Here is a 24,217-nt window from a genome sequence, read left to right on the forward strand (position 1 = left end):
AGAGTGAGTGGGTGTGGCTGTATGTCAATAAAACTTTATTTACAAAGTGGGCTCTTTACAGAGTGAATAGGTTTGGCTGTCAATAAAAACTTCACAGAATGAATGGGATGGCTGCAAACCAATAAAACCTCATTTACAGAATGAATGTCTGTGGCTGTTGGCCATAGGCCCTATGTGAGTAGTAGGCCAGCAGCCCTGATGTGGTGTCTGTCTAGGCAAAGAACATTAACAGCTAGAGTGAGGAGTGTGTGGGCTGTGGTAGGACTAGCAGTGCTGAGTGCCCTGAAGCCAGACTGGCAAGCATCAGGTCACCCCTTCAGGGTACATGCCACTCTGCACATTTTGCCCCCACCTGCCTCTTCAAAATTGGGAGTTTGGATCTGTAAGGATTCCAATGAAGAATTCCCTGGGAATACCACTTTACTTAGGGTTCCTGGAACAGTTTTCAATCTTGGACTGACTGAGCTATTTATTTTGAGACAGGGCCTGGCTATGTAGCTCACACTGGTTCTAACTGGTGCTTCTCCTGCCTCACCCTCCTGAGGGCTAAGATGACAACCATGTACCACAATGCCTGATTGTTAGATTTAGGGGGTGTGCCTTACCTGTGGCTGAAGGATAGATAGTCGTTTATTGTAAAAACTTTCTCACCTCAAATAGGAATTTCTCTCCCAGAGATGATCCCTTCAATTGTCTCTTCAGAGTTTTGCTGTGTGTGTGCAATCCAGCGCTTTTCCCGAATGAAACAGTAACACATGACTTCCTGCTGGGTCTCCCCTTCGTTTCTCTCTTGGCTCTGTGTGTTGTGCATTCCTGTTACAGCAGCCACGTGGAGCAAAGCGGGCATACCACTTTGCTGCCATTGGTTCTGCCTGGGTACGCCACGGCTTCACTTTGCCCACAGTCTGGGCTGATAGCACATCCGTTGTGGGGTGTGTGTGTCTAGGTCCCACGGTGGTGTGGAATGGGGAGCAGCAGTGCTGACTGATTCAGGTGTTCGAGGGTCGGCCTCTCCTAGCTTCCAGGAGGAGTAGCATCCCCATCTTGTCCGTTGGTTGAAACTTGCTCCAACCCCCCTTCCCTGCACTACACCACAGAGTAAGTGGCACTCCCTGGACATGTTCTGTCATTCATGACAGTTCAAAACCTGGCTCCAAGGCCCCCCAGTGACCTGGATGACATCAGCTACTTCCTCTCGCTGATGGGGCTGTGTACTGCTGCCTACCCGCTACCTAGAATGCTTTGTGTTTTCTGTAGACACCGCGGTCAGGTGTGCAATAGGGCCCTCTGCCTGGACATACTCAGTTGTCTTGCTCCTGGACCTCTGACTCCTTGCTCGAGAGGCCACAGGGTCTTGCAGCTGTGTGCAGACGTTCACCCAGTCATCTGTGTGTTTGGTCTCTGCCTGCCCCAGAACATAGAACCACCGCAGAGGCTCTGGCCTGTGGCAGACGATGCCTGCCAGGACTGCAGGCCAAACCAGAATTGACTGCATGTGCACGGATACGTAGATGGGCCATCTGCCTTCCTCCAGTCTGACCACCTGCTGTGCTCGTGTCCTTAGTTCACAGGCAATGGGCCATGTGAGATGAACAACGTCCAGAAGAACGAGGAGAAGAGTCTGGAACACAGTAAGAAGCGCTCTCGACCCTCACTCCTGCGCCCTGTGTCTGCTCCAGCTAAGGTAACTGTCCATGTGTGGGTTCTTGCTGCACATGACGGGAGTGGTATGGAGACTCAAAGCAGCAGGGCATCTGGAGGCCCGAGACTGTAGTCTTGTAGAAAAGGACATCTACTGGCCTGGCGCCCATTCACCTGCTCTGACCCAAGGTTGTAAGGAGGAAGGGGAGTTGGAAGGAAGGTGTGGCGCGCGCTGTTCATTCTCCTTTTCACTGTCGTGACTCTTTCGTAGGTGGGGCTGCAATTGAAATGTGCAGTTGTGTGGTTTGGTTACTGCACAACTGAGGAGTGAAGGTGGCTGACAGCAGTTCCTGGCCCGCTCATCACCCCGTGATGGTGGATCTCTAGTTCTATCCCTCTGCGTGTTTACTAGTTGACTTTCTATAGTAATAAAGTTTTTTGGCATTTCTGTTTATTTAGTTATGTGCAGCAGTGTCAACCCCAAGTCACAGTTCATTACTATCCCTGGTATCTTGACACCCAGACTGTTCTGGCCTGGCCAGGGGGAGACTCCTCCAGGCTGCCCTTGGGTCTCTTAGCATGTCCGTCTTTTTCATCGTTACCCTACTCTGGGGAATGGCTATACAGCAGGGTGCTTCATGCCATGGGTCTGGGTCGAATGCAGGTCCAAGTCTGGTTTGTTCGTGGGTGGGGGGTGGGGGGTGGGGGAGAAGAATGTGGCGTGTCTCAGATCAGAAGACGACTTTAGGGCGCATTTGGGATCCTCAGGTTGTCAAATGTGTGACAGGCGGATTTCTTTACTTGCAAAATCATAACCCCTGCCCGGAAGTCCAGTTTATAGACAAGTATCTGCACACAGCCTTAGACCTGGCCTCCTCAGGATACCCCTGGTGTCCCCTCCCTGCCTTCTAGTCCCCCTCTGGCCCACAGGACAGGTTAAGTGCTGCTGGGGTGAGCCAGCTGGCACAGTGCTTTCTCAGGTTGTTGAGGTGAAGCCCCAGGGTACAGAACATACATTTTCAGTGCAGGCCTCTGGCCCCAAGTCTCCCCGCTGCACATGGCGCCGATTGCAGGATCTGCTTCCTCGGTGTTCGCCCTCTCTTTTCCCAGTCTTGTCAGTTGAGCCTGCGGCTTGGCCTCCTTTGTCCCAGTTAGTGTCTTCTGAGCGTGCGTGAATCTCTGCCTTCCATTTTCCCAGTCCGTGTCTACTAAGCATGCGTGAGGCCCTGGCTTATATTTTCCCAGTCCATATCTACAAACGTGCTTGAGGCTGAAGATTCTATTTCCCAACGTCATCTTGGAATGCATGACGTGAGAAGCGCTCCCGTGTCTTTTGAGCATGCGCGAAGCCATTTTCCCAGTCAGTGTCTTCCAAGCTTGTACTAGGTCTTTAGGTTCCATTTCCCAGTTTCTACAGAGCATACGCCACGCCATGGTTCCATGTACCCTGTAAGCACCTGCCTAGCACGTGAAGCCTGGAGTTCTAGTTCCCTAGTACCTACTGCACATGCGTGAGGCCCTAGGTTCCGTTCTCTGGCGGCTGTCAATCACGTGCAGGCCCCGTGCCTTTCCTGTTTCTTGTGGGGCTTGGACCATTACTGCACAAGCCGGTGGCCCAGATCTTGTTTTCTACAGCCTTCCAAGTGTGCTTGATGCCAGGTTTGATCCCCAGGATGGCAGAAAATAAGCCATAGCAGAATTTGAGACCCCGGATCTGACGGGGTGCTGCTGTGGGTTTGCTTTTCCTTGGGTCCTGAGTCGCCCACCCTCCCCGTCCCCACCCAGTCACACAGAGCCAAGGAGGGAACAGCGCCCTGATGCTAGGCGGCCAGACCTCACCCGGAGTCCTGGGGACAGGGCCCTGCCAACTGCATTTGGAGCTTCCCCGGATTCCGTGTACCCCACAGTACATGGGGTGGGGACACACCATTAAGCTGAGGGTTTCTCTCTGCAGAAGAAGATGAAGCTCCGAGGCACCAAAGACCTGTCCATTGCTGCCGTGGGGAAGTACGGCACGCTGCAGGAGTTTTCCTTTTTTGACAAGGTGAGCCAGGCCTGGTCCCTCCAGGCACAGCGCTTCCTGACGGGTCTGGAGCAGGGCCACTGGGGTGCGTGGGAGAGGAAAGCATAGGCTGCAGAGCGCCGGCCACCCCATGGTTCAGGACCATACACAGGCCGGCTCCACACTCGCACACATAAACGGCTTTTGCAGTGCCCAATGCGTACCGTTTTGCGGTAGTCTCCGTATTCCCACAGGTACGCAGGGTGCTGAAGAGCCAGGAGGTGTACGAGAACTTTCTACGCTGCATTGCGCTCTTCAATCAGGAGCTAGTTTCCGGCTCAGAGCTGCTGCAGCTTGTCAGCCCATTCCTGGGGTGAGTGGCTCCCGGCTCCCTCCTATCCTACACACAGGCCCAGGGAAGTGAGCCCGGAAGTGTGTTTGTGCGTTGCCTTTCTTTTACATGTTGGCTTATTTCCTATGTGTGGAGGAAAGCCACAGGTGGAGGGCAGAGGCAAGTTCTTGGGTGGGTTCTCTCCCACCATGGGGTCTCAGGAAGTAAACTCAGGTCGTCAGCCTTGGCAGCAAGCACCTTGACCCGCTGAGCCATCTCGTCCACCTGCGTGGTTTTCTTCGTTGATGAAAGCTGTTCCCCAGTCATTGTTGCTAGGCTCACATTTGTAAAAAAATGACTTGGAGAAAGCAGGTCCCGTGACCTTGTACACTGTGTATGGACAGTGTCTTTGTCTCAGATTATGATTCTTGACTTTATGACGATATGAGAGCTATTGCCATTGGGTAGACATTTTACCTGTGATTTACAAGTTGTGGATGTCGGTATTTGGGGACTGGTGATGTACAGTCCTCTTCTTGCAGGATTCTGGGCAGTGGCGTCCAAGGCAGCTTCTGGTGGCCCTTCTAAGGTGTGCCGTCCTGGTACAGCCTGGGTCTGTAGTATGTTGAGCTGTGAGGTCAGGTGTGCCATCCTGGTACAGCCTGGGTCTGTAGTGTGTTGAGCTGTGAGGTCAGGTGTGCCGTCCTGGTACAGCTTGGGTCTGTAGTATGTTGAGCTGTGAGGTCAGGTGTGCCATCCTGGTACAGCCTGAGTCTGTAGTATGTTGAGCTGTGAGTTCATATTTAATGATATTTCCTCTTTTTTTTTTTGTATTTTCCAAGTTTTTACATGTATGTATATTGTGTTGCACATATTCCCCAAGTTGCCTTCCTGCAGGTGGTGAGTCTGCTGACCTCCACATCACATGTGCCCTCCCTACAACAGTAAAATAAATACACGAAATACAAATTTAAAGGTATTACATTTTTAAAAAATTAACAGAAATATAGGTAGCCCTGGATGTCAGTTGCTGTAAAATTGTCCCATTTAACATGTATTCCATTTCTGTCCTGACTTCTGAGAATGAATCCATGGGGTCCTTTTGGGGAGGGGTCCCTCATGAGGGAGGGAGTCTTCACCCAGGAAGACAGCCACAGTGGACACAGCTGCTCTCTGTTCTGCCCTGTAGATCAGCCATGGACAGAAGGAAGTGAGTGGGGCAGAACTATGTGCCAGTAAAGCTTTATTTAGAAGCAGTCCATGGGCTGATTGGCTGAAGTACCTGGCCTGGATCAAGGGCCATTACCGACCCTAGGCTCCTGCCTTTGGAGTCTGCTTAGACTGGACCGGCCAGTAGAGTCACCTAGAAAGCAGTGCAAGGGAGACAAGCCCAGCCTACCCCAGGACGCCAGTGTTAGACGGGGAACTTTGTGATGTCTGCCACCTTGTGAGGGACTGCATGGGCAGGAGTGCTCTCCCAGGCCTGGGCACAGCCAGCGGCCAGAAGGACCCATGCCAGGGCTTGGGGGCAAGGCTGGCATCTGTCTGTGTGAGTAGCCTAAGTGAGTTCATTTCTAGTCTGTCCATTCCGGACTGTAGCTTGGGCACAAGTTGGCTGTGACCTCTGCAGCTGACTGACTGGTCACAGGGCTCTTGGGACTCTTGAGTGTTTTTTTGTTTCTTCCTTCTGTTTTTTTGTTTGTTTGTGGTTTTTTTGTTTGTTTGTTTTTTGTTTTTCTTTGAGACAGGGTCTCTTTCATAGCTCTGGCTGTGCTGGAACTCACCATGTAGACCAGGCTGGCCTAAAACTTACTGAGATCTATCTGCCTCTGCCTCCCAAGTGCTGGGATTAAAGACATGTCACTACACCCTGCTTTGTTTCTTTCTTTTTTTTTTTTTTAATTAATTAATTAATTTTTATTTTATGTGCATTGTTGTTTTGCCTGTGTGCATGTTTGTGTAAAGGTGTCAGATCCCCTGGAAATAGAGTTACAGAAGGTTGTGAGCCACCATGTGGGTGCTGGGAATTGAACCTGGATCCTCTGGAAGAGCAGTCAGTGCTCTTAACTGCTGAGCCGTCTCTTCATCCCCCTCTTTCTTTGTTTTGAAGTTGGAGGACAGAAAATGAAGGCAGTGGGGCCCACAGCGGTTATTCCCGGTGTGCTCTGTAACCTGGTGCAGCTGGCAAGGTCTGCAGTTGTAAGGGGGGTGTGGTTGGTGATAGGTGGGGAGGGCCCTCCTCCTTTCCCTAACATTGAATTCTGGTTTAGATCATCTTTGAAGTTCCACATGCACAAGGCCATTTTCACAACTCTAGATTATTTTCAAGAGGCCCAGTGCCCACTTACAGTTTCTGTCTGTCTTTGAAGAAAATTTCCAGAACTCTTCGCACAGTTCAAGTCCTTCTTGGGAGTGAAAGAGCTATCCTTTGCACCACCTATGAGTGACCGGTCTGGAGATGGCATAAGCAGAGAAATTGACTATGCATCTTGTAAACGAATTGGATCCAGCTACAGGGCACTTCCCAAGACCTACCAGCAGCCCAAGTGCAGCGGAAGGACCGCCATCTGCAAGGAGGTAGTGCCCTGGGGTCACAGGTCAGCCCTTCACAGCGGGAGGGTGGCCATCTGCAAGGAGGTAGTACCCTGGGGTCACAGGTCAGCCCCCCACAGCAGACAGCCATGGGCCAGGGTTCCGACTGCCTGAAGACATCTAATACTGAGGGTGTCACCAGAGCCCAGCTCAGCCTCATGCCCTGTTGGATGGCCATGCTAAGAGTTCACACAAGTGTGGGGAATTGGTCAACTTTATCACTGCCCGAGTTCTGCCCTGTCCCCAAGTGTCTTAGGGTTTCTGTTGCTGTGATGAAATCCCAGGACCAAAACAACTTGGGAGGAAGGGGTTTATTTCATAGTCCATCACCCAAGGAAGTCAGGGCAAGAGCCTGGAGGCAGGAACTGAAGCAGAGGCCATGGATGAGTGCTGCTAATGGGCTTGCTCCCCATGGCTTGCTCAGCCTGCTTTCTTATGCAGTCAGGACCACCTGCTCAGGGGTGGCGCTGCCCACAGACCAGTCTGGGAGGTTGTTTTCTTAATTGAAGTTCCCTCTTCCCAAATGAGTCAAGCTTATGTCAAGTTGACATAAAACTAGCCAGAACATTGTGTGTGTTCAGTGTGACCCTTGAACACCTTGTCAGGTTTGTGGAGTCCCTCAAGAGGGACTCAGGAGTCCCACTGAAGTTTAGACAACTTAGAGCCCAAGGATCTACTAAGTATTGCAAAGCAAATCTGGTCCACTGCTTGTCAGTAAAGCTTTATTAGCACACAGCCGTGCCCTTTATGGACACCTTGCCTGTGGCTACTTTCTTGAGACAAAGGCCAAGTTGGGTATTCAAGACAGAAGACCCAGACCACAAAGATTAAAATCTTGGGGCTCAGGCCCATCATGAAATGGGTGCTGGGTCCTGAGACACCACTGTGTGTTCCGCACCACAGCCCTGGCCTGCTTAGGAGCAGTTGGAGAGTTATGTCACTGAGTGGTGGGAAGTAACTGCTCACGTCGTCTGTACCAGCATGCTTAGTGATACGCCTTTCCTCTGGTCCAGGTCCTGAATGACACATGGGTGTCCTTTCCGTCCTGGTCGGAAGACTCTACCTTTGTCAGCTCCAAGAAGACGCCATATGAGGAGCAGCTGCATCGCTGTGAGGACGAGAGGTTTGAGGTAGGTGAGCTGCGAGTCTAACCCACCTGCACCCCTGCCTGCCTGTCCTCTGGCCACCCAGCCCAGTGCCTCCTAGTGCAGCTCAGTCCTGCAGTCTTTCACCCCGGCCACTTGGAGCAGCTCCCAAAGCTCCCCGCCTTCTTCAGCTCTGCCAGCTCCTGAGCTCCCAGCACATCGCCACCGCCTTTCTTTCAACTAAAGACAACGTGAGGCTGGAGAGACGCCTCAGCAGTTAAGAGTACACTGGCTGCTCCTCCAGAGGTCCTGTGTTCAATTCCCTGCAGTCACATGGTGGCTCACAGCCTTTATGTAGGATCTAATGTCCTCTTCTGGCCTGCAGATATACATGCAGAACATTCACACATAAAATATAAATCATCAGTCAATCAACTAAAGACAGTGGGTTAGTTAGCTGCTTTATTTTTATTGATGCTGTACTTGAGCTCTCAGACCCCACGACCCCCCTGGGGACAGGCAGATAACCACGCTTCTTATCCCAGAGTCCACATGTCTTCTTTTTGATTGGCTTTTCCTTCTTTTTAAGATTTACTTATTGTTGTTTTATGTATGTCGGTGCCTGCCTGCATGTAGGTCTGTGCATCGTGTGTGTCTGGTGCCCACAGAGGCCAGAAGAGGGCATTGGATCCCCTGGAACTGGAGTTAAGGACAGTTGTGAGCCACCGTGTGGGTGCTGGGAAGAACAGCCAGTTGTCTTAGCCACTGAGCCAGCTCTCCAGCCCTTGCTTTTCTTTTTGAAACTGTCTCTCTTTGTAGTGTAGGCTGGTGTACTACTTGTGATCCTCCTGCCTCAGCCTTCCAAGTGCTAGGATGACAGGGGCATGCTCCCCACCCCAGGCTCCTGTGTATGTGTGTGTGTGTGTGTGTGTGTGTGTGTTTCCATCTTAGGCTATGACAAGAGTCCTGTGAACAGGGCAGCTGCTGGGAAGTGGGATGTGAAGGGCCATGCCTGGGGAAGCCTGCCTTTGGTATCCCACGGTGGGAGGGACACAAAGGAGGCTGATTGTGGCTGATATCCCCCTTCCTGGGCAGTGCCGCCCACCCATGAGGACAGCCTGTGCCTGAAGCACCTCTTTGAAGTCCTATATTCTGTTTGAGACAAGGTTCTCTTGGAATGCATGGTTTCCTTCTGCCTCCCATGTGCTGGGGTCATGTTAATACTGCTATACCAACCTCTAAACTTCAGTGTGAATTTGGGAGGGGCAGATAATCAGACTGTAGTAGCAAGTGTGTGTGTGTGTGTGTGTGTGTGTGTGTGTGTGTATGTGTGTGTATTGTGTGATTCTGTTACTGGTGGAGTCAAGGCCTTGAGCCCCACAGGCCCCCTGATCTCTCTGCTGTTCTAATAATCAATAGCCGTGTTGTTTGAATCCTAAATGGTCTTTTAATAAAAAAAACCTGGAGCCTTATATCAGGGTGAAAGCTGAAAGATCAGAGGAGCAGAAGAGCCAGCCACTAGTTCAACCTCTATGACATCCTCAGTCTAGAGAGAGTGAGATCCTGTGTCCTCACTCCTTGTGTACCTTTCTCTGCCCTGCCACATCACTTCCTGGGATTAAAGGTGTGTGTGCTTCCCAAGCAAAGGCATGAGATCTCAAGTGCTGGGATTAAGGGTGTGTGCCACCACTGCCTGACCTCTGTGTCTAATCTAGTGGCTGGCTCTGCCTCTGATCCTTAGGCAAGTTTATTAGGGTACACAATATATCACCACACTTCCCTTTTTTTTTGTCTAAAATAATAAAAAGTTATAACTAATATAAGAAAAACTATATACAATAAGTATATATAATATATACAGTCAAGAATTATATTAACAATGTCCAGTCCATTAATATTTGACAAATTCAGAGAAAATACTCCATTATTAATCCTATTTTGGTGAGTCCAAAATGATGTACTTAATTCATTTTCTATCCTAACTTGTATTACCAACCAAAAACTGTCTTTTTATATCTTTCAAACTTATACATTTACACCTCTGTAGTAAGTTTCTTTTCTGAATTTGTTTACAAGGAAAAATATAACTATAACTATCTAATCTTCAACTGCATCAGAGACCTGAGAAGGAAATAACATTACCTAAGTAAGCAGGAAGTGCAACAAGCGACTTCCAAAAACTGTGAGTTATGACAGAGACAGCTGGCTGCCTGGACAGTCACCCGAGTCCTCTGCAACATTGGGGCATCCATCTTCGACCTACAGGCCTAGCATATCTGACAGACTCATCTGTGAAGCGGGATTTTCTAAAGGGCCTTCCTACCTTGTCTTGACAAGGTTCGTCAGTCCTTTATTTTGTGCCCTGCTTGTTCATTTTGGAACACAGTATATCACCACATAGCCACACTCAGCCTGCCCCTTCCCTCACCCCGTGAACTCCTCTGTCCCACCCTCTACTGCTTTGTCATTTTGTGTGGTGGCACATGTCCTTGATCCCAGCACGTGGGAGACAAAGGCAAGAGGCTTGCCTAAGTTCCATGCCAGCCTGAGCTATGATACAAAGCCCTGTTTCAAAAAGATGAAAAAGTAAACAGGAGCCTGGGAAGAGGACTCAGCAGTAAGGGTGCTGACTACTCTTGCAGAGACTGTAGTTCAGGTTCTGGAGTCCAGGTTCTGGGACCTACTTTGAGCAGCTTACAGCCTCCTGTTATGCCAGCTCTAAGGAGTCCAGCACCACCTTCTGGCCTCCAGGGGTACTACACTCACTGGCTCAGAATATAAAGTAAAATGATGTCACAGGGGAGGCCACTATAGTGCCCAAGCACCCCATGAGGTGGTGTGTACCACTCCTGTACTGTTGGAACTCCACCCCTCCCACAGAAGTGTGCTGTGGTGGGCACCCACACTTAATGGCTCCATCTGCAACTCCTGACCACCCACCGTACACCATGATCACCTTCACACACCTCATTGGGACCCCAGTGCTGACCATGCCTGCCCCTCTCTGCAGTTAGATGTTGTCCTGGAGACCAACCTGGCCACCATCCGAGTGCTGGAGAGTGTGCAGAAGAAGTTGTCAAGGATGGCACCTGAGGACCAGGAGAAGCTCCGCCTGGATGACTGCCTGGGTGGCACATCGGAGGTGATCCAGCGCCGTGCCATCCACCGCATCTATGGTGACAAGGCCCCCGAGGTCATCGAGAGCCTCAAGAGGAACCCTGTCACCGCTGTGCCTGTCGTTCTGAAAAGGTGTCCCCACCTTCCACTTCCCTCCCTGACTTGGCATACAGAGGAGCTACTAGGGTTCCTTACCAACGGTGTCACCTGACCCAGTCTCCAGGGCTGAAGGCAGGTGCTGGCCCCCGGCTGACTCTCCCACTCCAGTCCTGAGCCAAGTCTTGACAGCCAGGCTCCTGGACACCTGTTGGTCACATGCAGTCTCTCTTTGGGGGGGGGGGGGTCCTGGGACCTCTAGACCCTTCTAGAATTTGAGTCAGTGCTTACTAAGCCCACACCTTGTGCATGCCTGTCCGTCACCCCTAGGGGACTTAGAACACCTGTGGCAGTACATGTGCTGTGTGTCCAGTTCTTAGGCTTGTGAAGGGCAGACTGACTATAAAACACAAACCTCCCCAGCCCGCTGTTTCCTGACAGGGTTGGTAACGGCTAAGTGGGCAGCTGGGCGCCTGGGAGGAGGTGGAGCCACTGCTGGAGAGACCCTTAGTAATTAGGAGCCCTGCCTGCCCTTCCAGAGGACCCACATGGCAGCTCACAGCTATCTGTAATCCGGGGGCACCAGGCATGCATGTGGTGCACATACATGCAGACAAAACACTCATGCATATAAAATTATAAATTTTTAAAGTAGCCATGTTGTTTATGTGGGACCACTGCCCCCTTCCTCTCCCTCTCCCTCTGTGTGTTTTTTGGTTTGGTTTGTTTGTTCGTTTGTTTTGGTGATAGGGTCTCATGTAGCCCAGGCCTTGGACTTACCATGTGCCCCCGGCATCCTTTTAACTCCAGATCCTGAGTGCTGGTATGACATCCTGCACCATGATGCTGGGCTCTTTTTTGTTTTGGTTTTTTCGAGACAGGGTTTCTCTCTGTATAACAACCCTGACTGTCCTGGAACTTGCTCTATAGACAAGGCTGTCCTTGAACTCACAGAGATCCACTTGCCTTTGCCTCCCCAGTGCTGGATTAAAGGTGTGTGCCACCACTCCCTGGCCTTTTTTATTGTTTTTTGAGATGGGGGTTTCTCACTATAGCCCAGGCCAGCCTAGAACTGGACATCCTCTGCCTCAGCCTCCCACATGTAGGCTTGCTTTTGAGGTGCAGACCACATGTGTACTTGTTGGGAGGAAGGTAGGCCCTTCCCCTGGGGTTCCTGGAGGGTCTGGGCATCAGGTGCTGAGCTCCACTCCCCACAGGCTGAAGGCCAAGGAGGAGGAGTGGCGGGAGGCCCAGCAGGGCTTCAACAAGATCTGGCGAGAGCAGTATGAGAAGGCCTACCTCAAGTCCCTGGACCACCAGGCGGTGAACTTCAAGCAGAACGACACCAAGGCGCTGCGCTCCAAGAGCCTGCTCAATGAGATCGAAAGCGTCTACGATGAGGTGAGAGGCATGCTGAGCGGGCACTGCCGGCCTCCTCACACCCCGGCCGCAGAGCTGCATATCCTTGCTTTACGGTGGGGAAACAGGTGTGAAAGGCTCCTGCTTGCTGGACTTTGCCCTGGGATTGTCTTTCTGCTGTACAGATCTTTTTGGTTTATATGAGAGTGAATGTGAGTACAGGTGTCCTCAGAGGTTTGCTATCTTCTTGGAGCTGGAGTTAACAGGTGGCCGTGAGCTACCAGAAGCCCAGCTTGGATCCTCTGCAGGAACGTCAAGTATACTCACATCCTGAGCCATCTCCCCAGCCCCGTAGTGTGACATTTGAGGGTAGTTGTGGTGGCTTGGGGTAAAACACTTGCTTAATTTGAGGACTGGGTTCCAAATTGAGGTACCCACGGGGGAAAAAGATTGTTGAGGTGTCCATATATTAGTAAATCGTCTCCATTGCTGTGACAAGCATGTGAGAGAGACCATTCAATAAGAGGGAGGTTGGTGTGGCTCATCCGGGCTGCGTAGCTCCTCTGTTGCCTTAGACCTCTAACAAGGTGGAAGCATCGTGGTAAAGAGAGAGGAGCATAGGCAAGACGCCCTCAGAGGTACAACCCCAGGTCCTCCCTCCCCAATCAGACCCCACCTGCCCTACTTCCCAATAATACCAGTTAGGAAGCCATCATTAGGTCAGTGTCCAGGAGGCCTCATGGTTCATTCACCTTGAGTGATTGGCTCTACCAACTAGGACCAGAGTATCCAAACTCCAGCACTGCCCTAACGTGCTTTCGTTTGCTGTGATAAGCACCATAACCACAAGCAACTTGGGGAGGACAGGGTTTATTTAGCCTTCAGGTCCGTCATGAGGCAGTCGGGACAGGAACTCTATGTAGGAGCTGGCACAGAGGCATGGAGGGATGCTGTTTACTGGCTTGCTCAGCCTGCTTTCTACAACCCAGGACCATCTGTCTAGGGGTAGTGTCACCTGCAGTGAGCTGGGTCCCCTCATGGAGGTTCCTCTTCCTAGATGACACTCACCTGTGTCAAGGTGACAGACACCACACACACACACACACACACACACACACACACACACAATGGAGCACAAGCATTGGGACATAAACAAGCTAGGGCACTTGGGAGGGCAGAGGAAGCCCAGGCGGTGTGCGGCACTGTGGTGGTGGGGGGCTCTGGCCGTGGGGTCTTTGAGTACTGAGTTGAGCTTCCCAGCCTTCAGGAAGAGTCTGACCTCTGATGAGATGTGTGCTGGCAGACTGGGTCTTGCCTCAGGTGGTGCTTGAGGGACCTCCAGAGCTTCAACCATGCACTGACCCATGAGAGCGGAGGTGACACCCAGCCGGCCCCCAAAAGCTCCCTGTCTAGAGACTGTCTGCCTCTCCGCACAGTGCCTAGTGTTGATGGCCCCAAGAGAGTGTCGAGTACAGAGGCACCTGGGGTGGAGGAGGGGCAAGTAGTGGTCACCTTTGGGTTTGGGAAGGTCATTATCCAGATCAGCACTAAGAGATTCTCCTGGACAGTGAGCAGCCAGCATGCTCAGAGGCCCTGGGCTCAGCAGGAGGGAGCCTGGCCAAAGAGAGACTAACAGAGTCGCAGGCCCAGGACTAAGGAACCTAAAAGCCTGGGGCAGGTACCCATGCTCTGGTTGACTAAGGAGCAGGACAGGTAACAAGCTGTTTTCATGGGGGTAGGGGATAGGATGTGGGGAGGGGCTGTGGAGTGGAGCTGAGTTTTTGAGTGGCAGATGGTGAAGGCCCCTGGTGCACTCTGAGCCTCACTCCAGGGAGACCTTACCCCTGTGGTCAGGTCTGTGGGAAGCCCAGAACGGTGGTTCTGTCATATTGCAGTCCTCTGGTGCTAACGTTGGCAGTGAGAGGGTCTTGGTTTGCCCCGTGGAAAAATAGGCAGGCTAGGGGACCCTCCAGCGGAGCTGTGAACCTTTGAGAGGAGAGGAAGGGTGGGTGTGTGCCCCGCTTGCTCATCCTTTCTGAGGAGGCTGTTATGCTGGGGATGGGGCTCGGCTGATTGGCAGGCCATGCCCACTGATTGGCACCTTTACAGCACCAGGAGCAGCACTCGGAGGGTCGCAGCGCGCCGTCCAGCGAGCCGCACCTCATCTTCGTGTACGAGGGACCGGCAGATCCTGGAGGACGCGGCGGCGCTCATCAGCTACTACGTGAAGCGGCAGCCGGCCATCCAGAAGGAGGACCAGGGCACCATCCGCCAGCTGCTTCACCGCTTTCTGCCCAGCCTGTTCTTCTCGCAGCAGCGCCCTGGCGCCTCCGACGACTCGGCGGACGAGCGCGACCGCGACGACGGGGAGCCGGAGGGCAGGCGGCCGGCCGGCGATGAGAAGCCCCCCGCGGATGTGACCCCCGAGCCGCCCAAGGCCCTGGACGACGTGTACAGCCTGTTCTTCGCCAACAACAACTGGTACTTCTTCCTGCGGCTGCACCAGACGCTGTGCGCACGCCTGCTGAAGATCTACCGGCAGGCGCAGAAGCAGCTGCTGGAGCATCGGCGGGAGCAGGAGCGGGAGCAGCTGCTGTGCGAGGGCCGCCGTGAGAAGGCCGCCGACCCTGCCATGGAGCTGCGCCTCAAGCAGCCCAGTGAGCGCTGGGGCCGCGGCCCGGCTACCCTCTGCCCCTGTAGGCCTCCTTGTGGAGGGTGGTGGAGGACCCAGGGCCCTGGCCTCCCTCGCAAGTCCCTAGAGCCTGGGCTGCTGCGTGTGGTGCGGTTCCCCAGCCGGTGAGTGAAGCAGCCGACCCCTCCCCCAGGTGAGGTGGAGCTGGAGGAGTACTACCCGGCCTTCCTGGACATGGTGCGGAGCCTGCTGGAGGGGAGCATCGACCCCACTCAGTACGAGGACACCCTCCGGGAGATGTTCACCATCCATGCCTACATCGGCTTCACCATGGACAAGCTGGTGCAAAACATTGCTCGCCAGGTGAGGCTGGCTGGGGCAGGGCAGGCTCTGGAAACTCCTTATCTGTCCCTAACCACGTCACTGTGCTTGCCACCTTGGGAATTGGTCCTTTCAACACCTGGTCACATAGCAAGTCTTCCCTTTGTTTCAGTGAGATGAAGTTCTCGTAACAGAATCAACTGTCTCCGAGTTCATAACATTTAGCACTGTGAACCATCTCTAAGGCAAACCCCTACACCCCAGCTGTTCCAGCATCCAGAATGAGCCCCAGCACAAAGCTGTGCCCTCCTGAGTTGAATCAGTACAGGAAGTGCTTTAGAAAGCTGTTTCCTTCCAGGGCTTAGTGACCTTTCTTATTACATATGTTTCTTCATTTACGTGTGTGTGTTTGGACACACAAGTGCCATGGTGTGTGTGTCATAAGACAACTTGGAGGACTTGGCTCTCTGCTTCCACTGTGTGGATCTGGGGATCGAACTCAGCTCAGGCTGACAGGCTTGGCTGCAAGTGCCTCTACCCACTGAGCCCTCTCACTGGCCCCAAGGACTTTTTTGTTTGGCAGAGTGGAGAGCAAGTATGCTCCACTCTGCCAGGTTCTGGCCCCCCAGGACTTCTGAGGTAAGGCACACACACAAAGTGCCCAGGTCTCCAGAGGCCGCTCACCGGGTTCTCACAAGCAAAACTTCCCCACCCTGATTCTGCACAGAAGTTTCCAGCTGTGTAGAAGCGGCTCATCTTAGCAGTGACCTCTGTCCTTCAGAGTGACCTGCTACAGGGACCTGTCGGGCCTGAGTGGCTGAGTCACATCTGCAGGGGCTCTGACCTGGTATGGGGCGATGGTGCCTCCTAGTGGTGAGTGAGGCCACACCTAGACTTTAAGGCTCATGTTGCATTTCCCCCAGTGGCTTGTGGTCTGACCTCCTGTGACCTTTGTGGAACTGTTTAGGTGTTCTGTCCTGGGGAGCCAGAGAGCCTGTCTTGCACCCATGTTGCTCTCCTGCCCTACCCCGCCCCGTCACAGCCAGCAGCTGTCATGGTCCCTACACTGCTTCTCTTTAAGCACCTCTGCTTTTCTTGTACGTTCCAGCAGTGAGTCTCTTCCTGTGTCACCCACAGCAGTGGCCACTGCACCTGGCTGTGGGAAAACATGGCTTCCGGGCCCCCACACAATGTCAGGGCGGTCAGATGGGGCACAGTAGAGGGCCGTAGCCCCTGGAACAGCAGCCTCATTATTGTTGGCACTAGATGATTGGACCAGATCGGGCCCTTTGGTTAAAGTTTTTGAAGTAACTTCCCAGGGCTGAGGCGATGGCTCCCTGGATAAGAATACTTGCTGTGTGAAAGCCCCCAGCACCCTGTAGGAAGCTGGGAATGGCAACATGCCCCTTGTCCAAGGGTTGTACTATTGCTGTGATGAAACACCAAAGCAAGTCGAGGAGAAAAGGGTTTAGTTCAGCTTAGAGTTCATTTACGTGTGTGTGTTTGGACACACAAGTGCCATGGTGTGTGTGTCATCAAAAGCAGTCAGGACAGGAACTCACGTGGGGCAGGAACCTGGAGGCAGGAGCTGATGCAGAGATCATGGAGGGGTGCTGCACCTAGCTTGTGTCAAATTGGCGTAAAACTATCCAGCATACTTGTGTACCCCACACTGTGGAGGACAGAAACAGGAGGGTGGCTGGGGCTTGTTGGACATATGTGTTGTTCGAATCTAAATGGTCTTATAATAAAAATCCCAGAGCCAGATATCAGGGTGAAAGCTGAAAGATCAGAGGAGCAGAAGAGCCAGCCACTAGTTCAACCTCTATGACATCCTCAGTCTAGAGAGAGTGAGATCCTGTTTCCTCACTCCTTGTGTACCTTTCTCTGCCCTGACATATTACTTCCTGGGATTAAAGGTGTGTGTGCTTCCCAAGCAAAGGCATGAGATCTCAAGTGCTGGGATTAAGGGTGTGTGCCACCACTGCCTGACCTCTGTGTCTAATCTAGTGGCTGGCTCTGCCTCTGATCCTCAGGCAAGTTTATTAGGGTACACAGTGTATCACCACACATATGAATGGCTCCAGGTCCAGGAGGAGACCCCATCTCAAGGGAATGAGATGAGAATGTTAGAGCAGGGCACCCACTGTCACCCCCTCTTCTCTGGCCTGCATGAGTGAATAGGTGTGCGTGCGCACACGCGCACACACACACACACACACACACACACACTCTCTCAGACACTAGAAACTGGTTTAAAAAGAAGGAAATAAGGGACTTGAGTAAGCAGGAGCCCATCAGTGCCTGTCGGACCCCTGTAGCTGCTGGCCAGGTGCTCACCAGGGCTACCGTGCTGGCACTGTGCCTACCTTGTCTACAGCGTTCCTGTCTGTCCCCTGTGTCCTGTCTTGCTCTCCTCGTGGAGATGATGGGTGGGCAGGATCCGGGCCGTCACCCCGTGGTGCCCAACAGCACCTAAGACCTGCTAAGCTGGCCCAACCCTTGTTTGCCTTATGTCCCTCTTCATAAAAATGGGCGAGGGACTGTTGGTCTCCACACACCTGGGAGGAAGTTTCAGGTGAGGGCAGTGTTTTCAAAGGGCACATTTGTCTCTTCTGGACACTTCTTACACCCAGACGGTTTGCTGGTCTGGTCTAGTCTGGTTTAGTCTGCTCTGGTCTGGCTTGGTCTAGTCTGGTCTGTGTCCCGTCCCCGCCCCCCCCCCCCCCACAAAGATCGCCACTTGTGCCTTGGGACCTGGTCTCCTCCCCACCTGCAGTCACAGACTTGCTCCCTCGGGTGGGGGGCTGTGACCGACGCCTTCAGGGGTGGTGGGCTGCGGGCGGTGGCAGCTGTGGCCTTGCTCTCCCTGCCAGCTGCACCACCTGGTGAGCGACGACGTGTGTCTGAAGGTGGTGGAACTGTACCTGAATGAGCAGCAGCGAGGGGCGGCCGGTGGGAACCTGTCTTCCCGCTGCGTTCGAGCTGCGCGCGAGACCAGCTACCAGTGGAGGGCAGAGCGCTGCATGGCGGACGAGAACTGCTTCAAGGTGAGAGTTGTGGGGCGGCCTGGGGCGAAAGGCCAAGGCCCTGGAAGAGGACTGGACACTGAGCAGGATGCCAGGGGCACTGTCACCACACCTGTGGGCCAGGAGTCCCTCTTACAGGGCAGCGCCAAGGCCTTGGAGGGTGGTAAGGGTGGGTGGCGGCTACTCAGACTATGGCCACCTCCCCAGGTAATGTTCCTGCAGCGCAGGGGACAGGTGATCATGACCATAGAGCTCCTGGACACTGAGGAGGCGCAGGCAGAGGACCCTGTGGAGGTGCAGGTGAGTCTGTACTCAGCTGTGTGGCGGCCCCTGCAGCTTCCATCCTTCCTACATGCCAGCTACACATCACAGCGCCACAGTCCCGGTCATGTCTCCCACTCTACCAATAGTTAAAAAGACACCCATGGAGGCCCTGAAGCAGTCACTGGGGGCCTTTCCTCTGTCCTGGTACCTGTCACTCAGTGACACTTACTTCCTGTGGCCTCCACAAGTGACATTGCAAGAACAGAGCCATACCCTCTCATCCTGGATGCCTGGGGTCCAAACTCAAGAGCCAGAGATGCTAGGAGGCCCCTCATAACCTCCGCCACTTCTGAGGGCTCCAGCTGCTCTAGCCAGATGGTGGTGCACACCTTTAATCCCAGCACTCAGGAGGCAGAGGCAGGCGGATCTCTGAGTTTGAGGCCAGCCTGGTCTCCAGAGCTAGTTCCAGGACAACCAGAGCTACACAGAGAAACCCTGTCTTGGAAAACAAAAAACCTACCGTGTAGTTTGGTGGTAGATGCTTGTGTGGCATCGGCCAGGCCCTGGGTTCCGTCCTCAGTGCTACAAAATAGAATATAAAAATGAGGACTGCCACCCTCTACAGCCTCACCTTGATTGTATGTGCAAATGAGGTCACACACAGGTCCCAAAACTCTGGAGTACCAGAACTACACACACACACACACACACACACACACACACACACACACACACACACACGAGCGCACATACCAGGCTTCCCACTACCCTTCCTCTGAGCCAGACAGTCTGTAGACAAGAGGTACAGGAAATGTGTCAGCCTTGGTGGCCACACCTTCCTGTCCTTGGCTGAACTGACTAAACAGGGAGGCAGGCGTGAGGGAGCACAGGCTAGACCTGAATCTGAAGGCATGTGCCCACACCTCCTTGAAGACCAGGATACCCCTGCTGACTGCTGCAGTCAAAACCCTCCCTCCCCACAGCCTCTGTTCCTCCAACCAGTACACACACATACACATACGCACATGCACACGCAAGCACACATGCAGCGTGCACGCACACGGGACACGCATACACCCTCTGCCATTTTCCCTTCCCAAGGCAGGGGAAAACGTTTCGTGGAGTTTGTCCGGAGACTGGCCTGGTTAGCTTCCTGTTGCAGTGATGAACACTAGACCAAGAGCAGCTTGGGGAGGAGAGGGATGTTTTGGTTTACATTTCCACACCTAGGCAAGCAGGCAGGAGCTTACCGGCTTGCAGCTTAGGCCCACCTGCCAATTGGTGGCTCTGCCCACAGTGGGCTGGGCCCTCTACCAATTGGGAATCAAAATACCCCACAGATAGGTCCACACGCTAATCTAATGGAAGCAATTCTTCAGTTGAGGGTCCCTCTTCCTTGGAGACTCTAGGCAGGGGCTCCACCCCTGAGCCACGCCCCCAGCCCCTCACTGGGGATTCTAGGCTCCACCCCTGAGCCACGCCCCCAGCCCCTCACTGGGGATTCTAGACGGGGCTCCACCCCTGAGCCACACCTCGGCCTTTTTATACCGATTTTCTGCACTGTCCTCCTTGGCTCAAACCCTGTACTAAGGTAAGGATACCATATGACTGCCTAGACTTACCCTGCCATGCAGGCCCCAGACCTAAGTATCATCGGGCTGTAGTGTTCTTTCACAGCAGAACCCTAGCCGGAGGCGTCAGTCTGGGGTTTTGTGTGCACTGCACATCAGCCCCACAGCCATGGGGTCTCCTTATGTTTTGGGGTTGGGGTACAAACTCATGAGCTTCTGATTTGGGATCCAAGATAAGAAGCTGGCCACCTTATCCCAGGGAATCATAGGGTGTGTTTGTCCCATGCCCAGCACCTGGCTCGCTATGTGGAGCAGTACGTGGGGACTGAGGGTGCGTCTAACTCGCCCACCGAGGGTTTCCTGCTGAAGCCCGTGTTCCTGCAAAGGTGAGTACAGGGCCCCAGTGTGCCGCCTGCCAGTGCCTGGTGTGCAGTGAGATATGGCATGGGGAGGGGATGCGGGAAGTGTAGGGGTAATCTTGGGCCGGCAGGAGGCCGCTCCACCCCCGAAGCAGAAGTCGCATCCATCAGCCTTGCTGGAAGAAGCTTCCGGAAATGGAGAGTAGGGGAATGAGGTATCATGCATGCGGGGCGGTCACCATCGCCTGGTCCTCCAGAGCCCGCAAGTCCCCTCCCCAAGGCCCTGTCCCTGCAGGAACCTGAAGAAATTCCGACGCTGGCAGTGTGAGCAGGTGCGTGCCCTGCGCGGTGAGGCCAAGAGCTCGTGGAAGCGGCTCATGGGCGTGGAGAGCGCTTGCGATGTGGACTGCCGCTTCCGCCTGGGCACGCACAAGATGGTGTTCATCGTCAACTCCGAGGACTACATGTACCGCCGCGGGACGCTGTGCCGTGCCAAGCAGGTGCTGCATCCCCTCCTACCCACCTGAGCCCTTGAGCCCGTGAACCTCATACCCCGAGCCCTGAGTCCCGCACCCCAGCCCCAGGAGTTGACACACACCCTCCCTCAGTTGCAGCCCCTGGTGCTGTTGCGCCACCACCGTCACTTCGAGGAGTGGCACGGCCGCTGGCTGGAGGACAATGTGACTGTGGCTGCCGCGGGGCTGGTGCAGGACTGGCTGATGGGGGAGGAGGAGGAGGACATGGTGCCCTGCAAGACACTCTGTGAGACAGCGCATGTGCACGGGCTGCCGGTGACGCGCTACCGTGTGCAGTACAGCCGTCGTCCTGCCTCACCCTGAGCTGGAAGAGGCCCAGCACGTGAGCCCACCCCCACCCCAGGCCATGCCCCAACAGGGGCTTTGTCACTTTGAGCCCGAGGTCATACCTTGACCTTAAACAAGCAGGAGCTATAGCTCGTGCAGTGCAGGGCAGACCCCGGGCTACGGCAGGGGCCGTCCTCACGAGGGCAGCCCCCCCTCCCGCAGAGTTCTAAATGCTTATGCACAAGTATTTATTCCTTCCTGCGCTCGCTCGTAGTGGTTGTGACTTTCGCAGCAGCAGCTCCCCTGGCTTCCCACGGGTGAGACCTCCCTGTGGGCCCTCGAACCACCCGCTGTCCCCACAGCTGCCCTCCGCAGGCCCACATCGCTGTGCCAAACCCGCGTTCCCGAGAGCGCTTGTTCTCCATGTTTCCTGAGCCGGTTTTTAACCCCGGGCCTGGGCAATGGGGAGCAGGTGTGCCTACCCAGGCCCAACCGCGTGCCTCACAAGGGATCCATGGGCACCTGGAGCACATCCTACTTTCCTGAGAAGGGCGTTGCTCGTGGGACCCCGAGCCGCCCAGGACCCTCTGGGCCTCCATTCCCCAGCAAGGAGCCCGGGCACCTTCGCATGCTTCTGGGGAGCCACTCCTTAACGTTTTTGAGGAATTTCTGTTCCAGCCTTGACCTCCCTTCGCAGCTGTTTTGAATGTAGTTTTCTTTTTCTATTTATTTGCACATTAAAGTTAAATATTGACGCCAAGCCTCAGGGTCCGCCTGTCATTTCCCACAAGAGTTCTGGCCAGGTGGTAACAGCAGCCCACTCCAGAGTCCTTCCCCAGAGGAGCAGAAACTGCCCGGAATGACAGCAGCTCCCCTACCTGGGACTGCTTTCTAGAATATCCTTTCCCAATTATCTTTTCCCATACCTGAGTTGTGCCTGTACACACCACTTTGGGAGTGTAGATGGCACATGGCTAAAGCCACTGACAACCTGATCCCCAGGCCCCACGTGATGGATGGAGAGAAGCAGATCACACGCACAAAATGACTAAACTGTAACAAATTTCTTTTTTAAAAAATTGTGCTGGGCCGGGAGGTGGTGGCGCTCACCTTTAATCCCAGCACTCGGGAGGCAGAGGCAGGCGGATCTCTGTTAGTTCGAGGCCAGCCTGAACTACCAAGTGAGTTCCAGGAAAGGCGCAAAGCTACACAGAGAAACCCTGTCTCGAAAAAACAAAAAAACAAAAAAAAAAAAAAATTGTGCCAGTTAGCAATGGTGGAGCTCATACGCCTTTAATCCCAGCAGAGGCAGAAGCAGGCAGGTATCTGAGTTGAAGGCCAGCCAGGGCAGCAGAGTGAGACCCTGTCTCAGAAAAAAAAAGAAAAAAAGAAAGAAAGAAAAGAAAAGAAGAAAAAGAGAAGAGTGAAAAAAAAAAAAAAACCAATAACAGCAAAAAATTTATATTGATGGGCTGGAGAGATCTCTCAGTGGTCAAGAGCACTGGCTGCTCTTGCAGAGGGCCCAGGTTCAATTCCCAGCCCCTACATGGAGTCTCACACCCATCTAACTCCAGTTTCAGGGGATTCAACTCCCTCTTCTGATCTTGATGGGCCCCAGACAATCCTGAGGCCCATATACATGCTATGTGGTGTGTGTGTGTGTGTGTGTGTGTGTGTGTGTGTGTGTGTGTGTGTGAACACTGGGCCAGAAAGATGGCTCAGCGGGTAAAGGTGTTTGCTGCCAAGGCTGAAGTTCAACATCCAGGACCCACATGGTGGAATGAGAACCCACTCACAGTAGGTCAACACAACCCTCACACAAAACAATGTAGCACTCACTTAGAAGTTCAAGGCCATCCTGGAGTACACACTGAGTACTGGTCCAGTCTGAGCTATGAGAAGGAATAAACGTCCAATCATCATGATTATTTATCTTCACAATTCTCCCAACTGCAGACACTCCCCTAACTCCTCATCAGCTGGTACCCACCGTCCTAATTCTGTCCTTATCAGTGACCTTGGTGACTCCAGGACCTCATATATGTGAAATGCCAGACTCTGCCTGTCTGTGGCATGCTTAGTTCACTCAACAGGAAGACCTCAGTGTTCACCTCTGTGGTGGATGTTCCCGAATGCCCTTCCTTATTTAGGGCTGGAACCTAGGACCATCCTGTACCCGACTTGGCACGGTGGTCCTCACAGGCAACTCTGCACCTTCCCTTGCATGCCACAGTGCTGTTCTTGTGGAGGGACTGTTGATGGGCACCCCACCACATCTGCTTCTCCCCCACCCCCACTCTAGCCACAAGCATCCTGGTCCAGACATCTTCCTGTGTGTGTGGCTCTGGCCTCAACTCCGGACATGTCATCCTTGAGTGTAGATGGGTCACAATTTCGACACATAATTACCGAACCTCCTTGTCCTGGTTGTCCCTGAGAAGCATGGGTCCCTTGCACACCTCTGCCTGGGCATTCCAGGCCTCAGTTTTCCATCCTAGTGCAGGGGCTAACCCTAAGGAACTGCTCATTCACATCCTGCTAGATTAGGGCTTGTGAGGCAGGAAATGACCATGTTGGCCTCTCTCCCTTCCATCCCCAATTGGTTTCATGTTCCCAGGCTTTGGCCGCTCTGTGCTGGGTTCTGCTGTTCCCCAGCACGCCCTCTGAGGCTAGCCACCACCCCAGGACAGGATGGTGGAGGGGTCCTTGCAGTCAGACTTTTCCTTTTTCACATGGCTGGGTAAGAACTTAGGATGCTCAGCGTTCGGTGTTACACTGAACCACGTGCCCCCAGGCTTGTGTGTACTTGCCTCTCTGAACCTCGGTTTCTCCTTCTATTTCTCTGTTCCTCTCCCCACCGCTTTTCAGAAAGCTTTGTGTGTGCACATGTGGAGGCCAGAGAACTAAGTCACGTGGCTTCCTCTAGCACTCTTCACCTTATTTTTGAGACAGGCTCTCTCTCTGATCCCAGAGCTCACCGATGGGCTATGTGCACTGACCAATGAACCTCCAGGG

General features: G+C 53.5%; 1 protein-coding gene across 1 annotated transcript in view; it reads left to right on the forward strand.

Annotated features, from left to right (window-relative positions):
* The window catches only part of Sin3b (SIN3 transcription regulator family member B), a 37,339-nt gene extending 15,377 nt beyond the window's left edge, over window positions 1-21,962 (forward strand). The window contains 15 exon segments of the mRNA XM_059244638.1: window positions 1,565-1,684; window positions 3,596-3,685; window positions 3,898-4,016; window positions 6,344-6,551; window positions 7,580-7,696; window positions 10,662-10,900; window positions 12,082-12,265; window positions 14,333-14,401; window positions 14,403-14,880; window positions 15,049-15,218; window positions 18,053-18,226; window positions 18,413-18,505; window positions 20,332-20,426; window positions 20,695-20,899; window positions 21,008-21,962. Coding sequence (XP_059100621.1) covers window positions 1,565-1,684; window positions 3,596-3,685; window positions 3,898-4,016; window positions 6,344-6,551; window positions 7,580-7,696; window positions 10,662-10,900; window positions 12,082-12,265; window positions 14,333-14,401; window positions 14,403-14,880; window positions 15,049-15,218; window positions 18,053-18,226; window positions 18,413-18,505; window positions 20,332-20,426; window positions 20,695-20,899; window positions 21,008-21,238 — 2,592 coding nt within the window. The 3' untranslated portion in view covers window positions 21,239-21,962.
* Window positions 21,963-24,217: the final 2,255 nt, after the last annotated feature.

This window comes from Peromyscus eremicus, chromosome 17, assembly GCF_949786415.1.
Source record: "Peromyscus eremicus chromosome 17, PerEre_H2_v1, whole genome shotgun sequence".
In the NCBI taxonomy this organism is placed as follows: Eukaryota; Metazoa; Chordata; class Mammalia; order Rodentia; family Cricetidae; genus Peromyscus; species Peromyscus eremicus.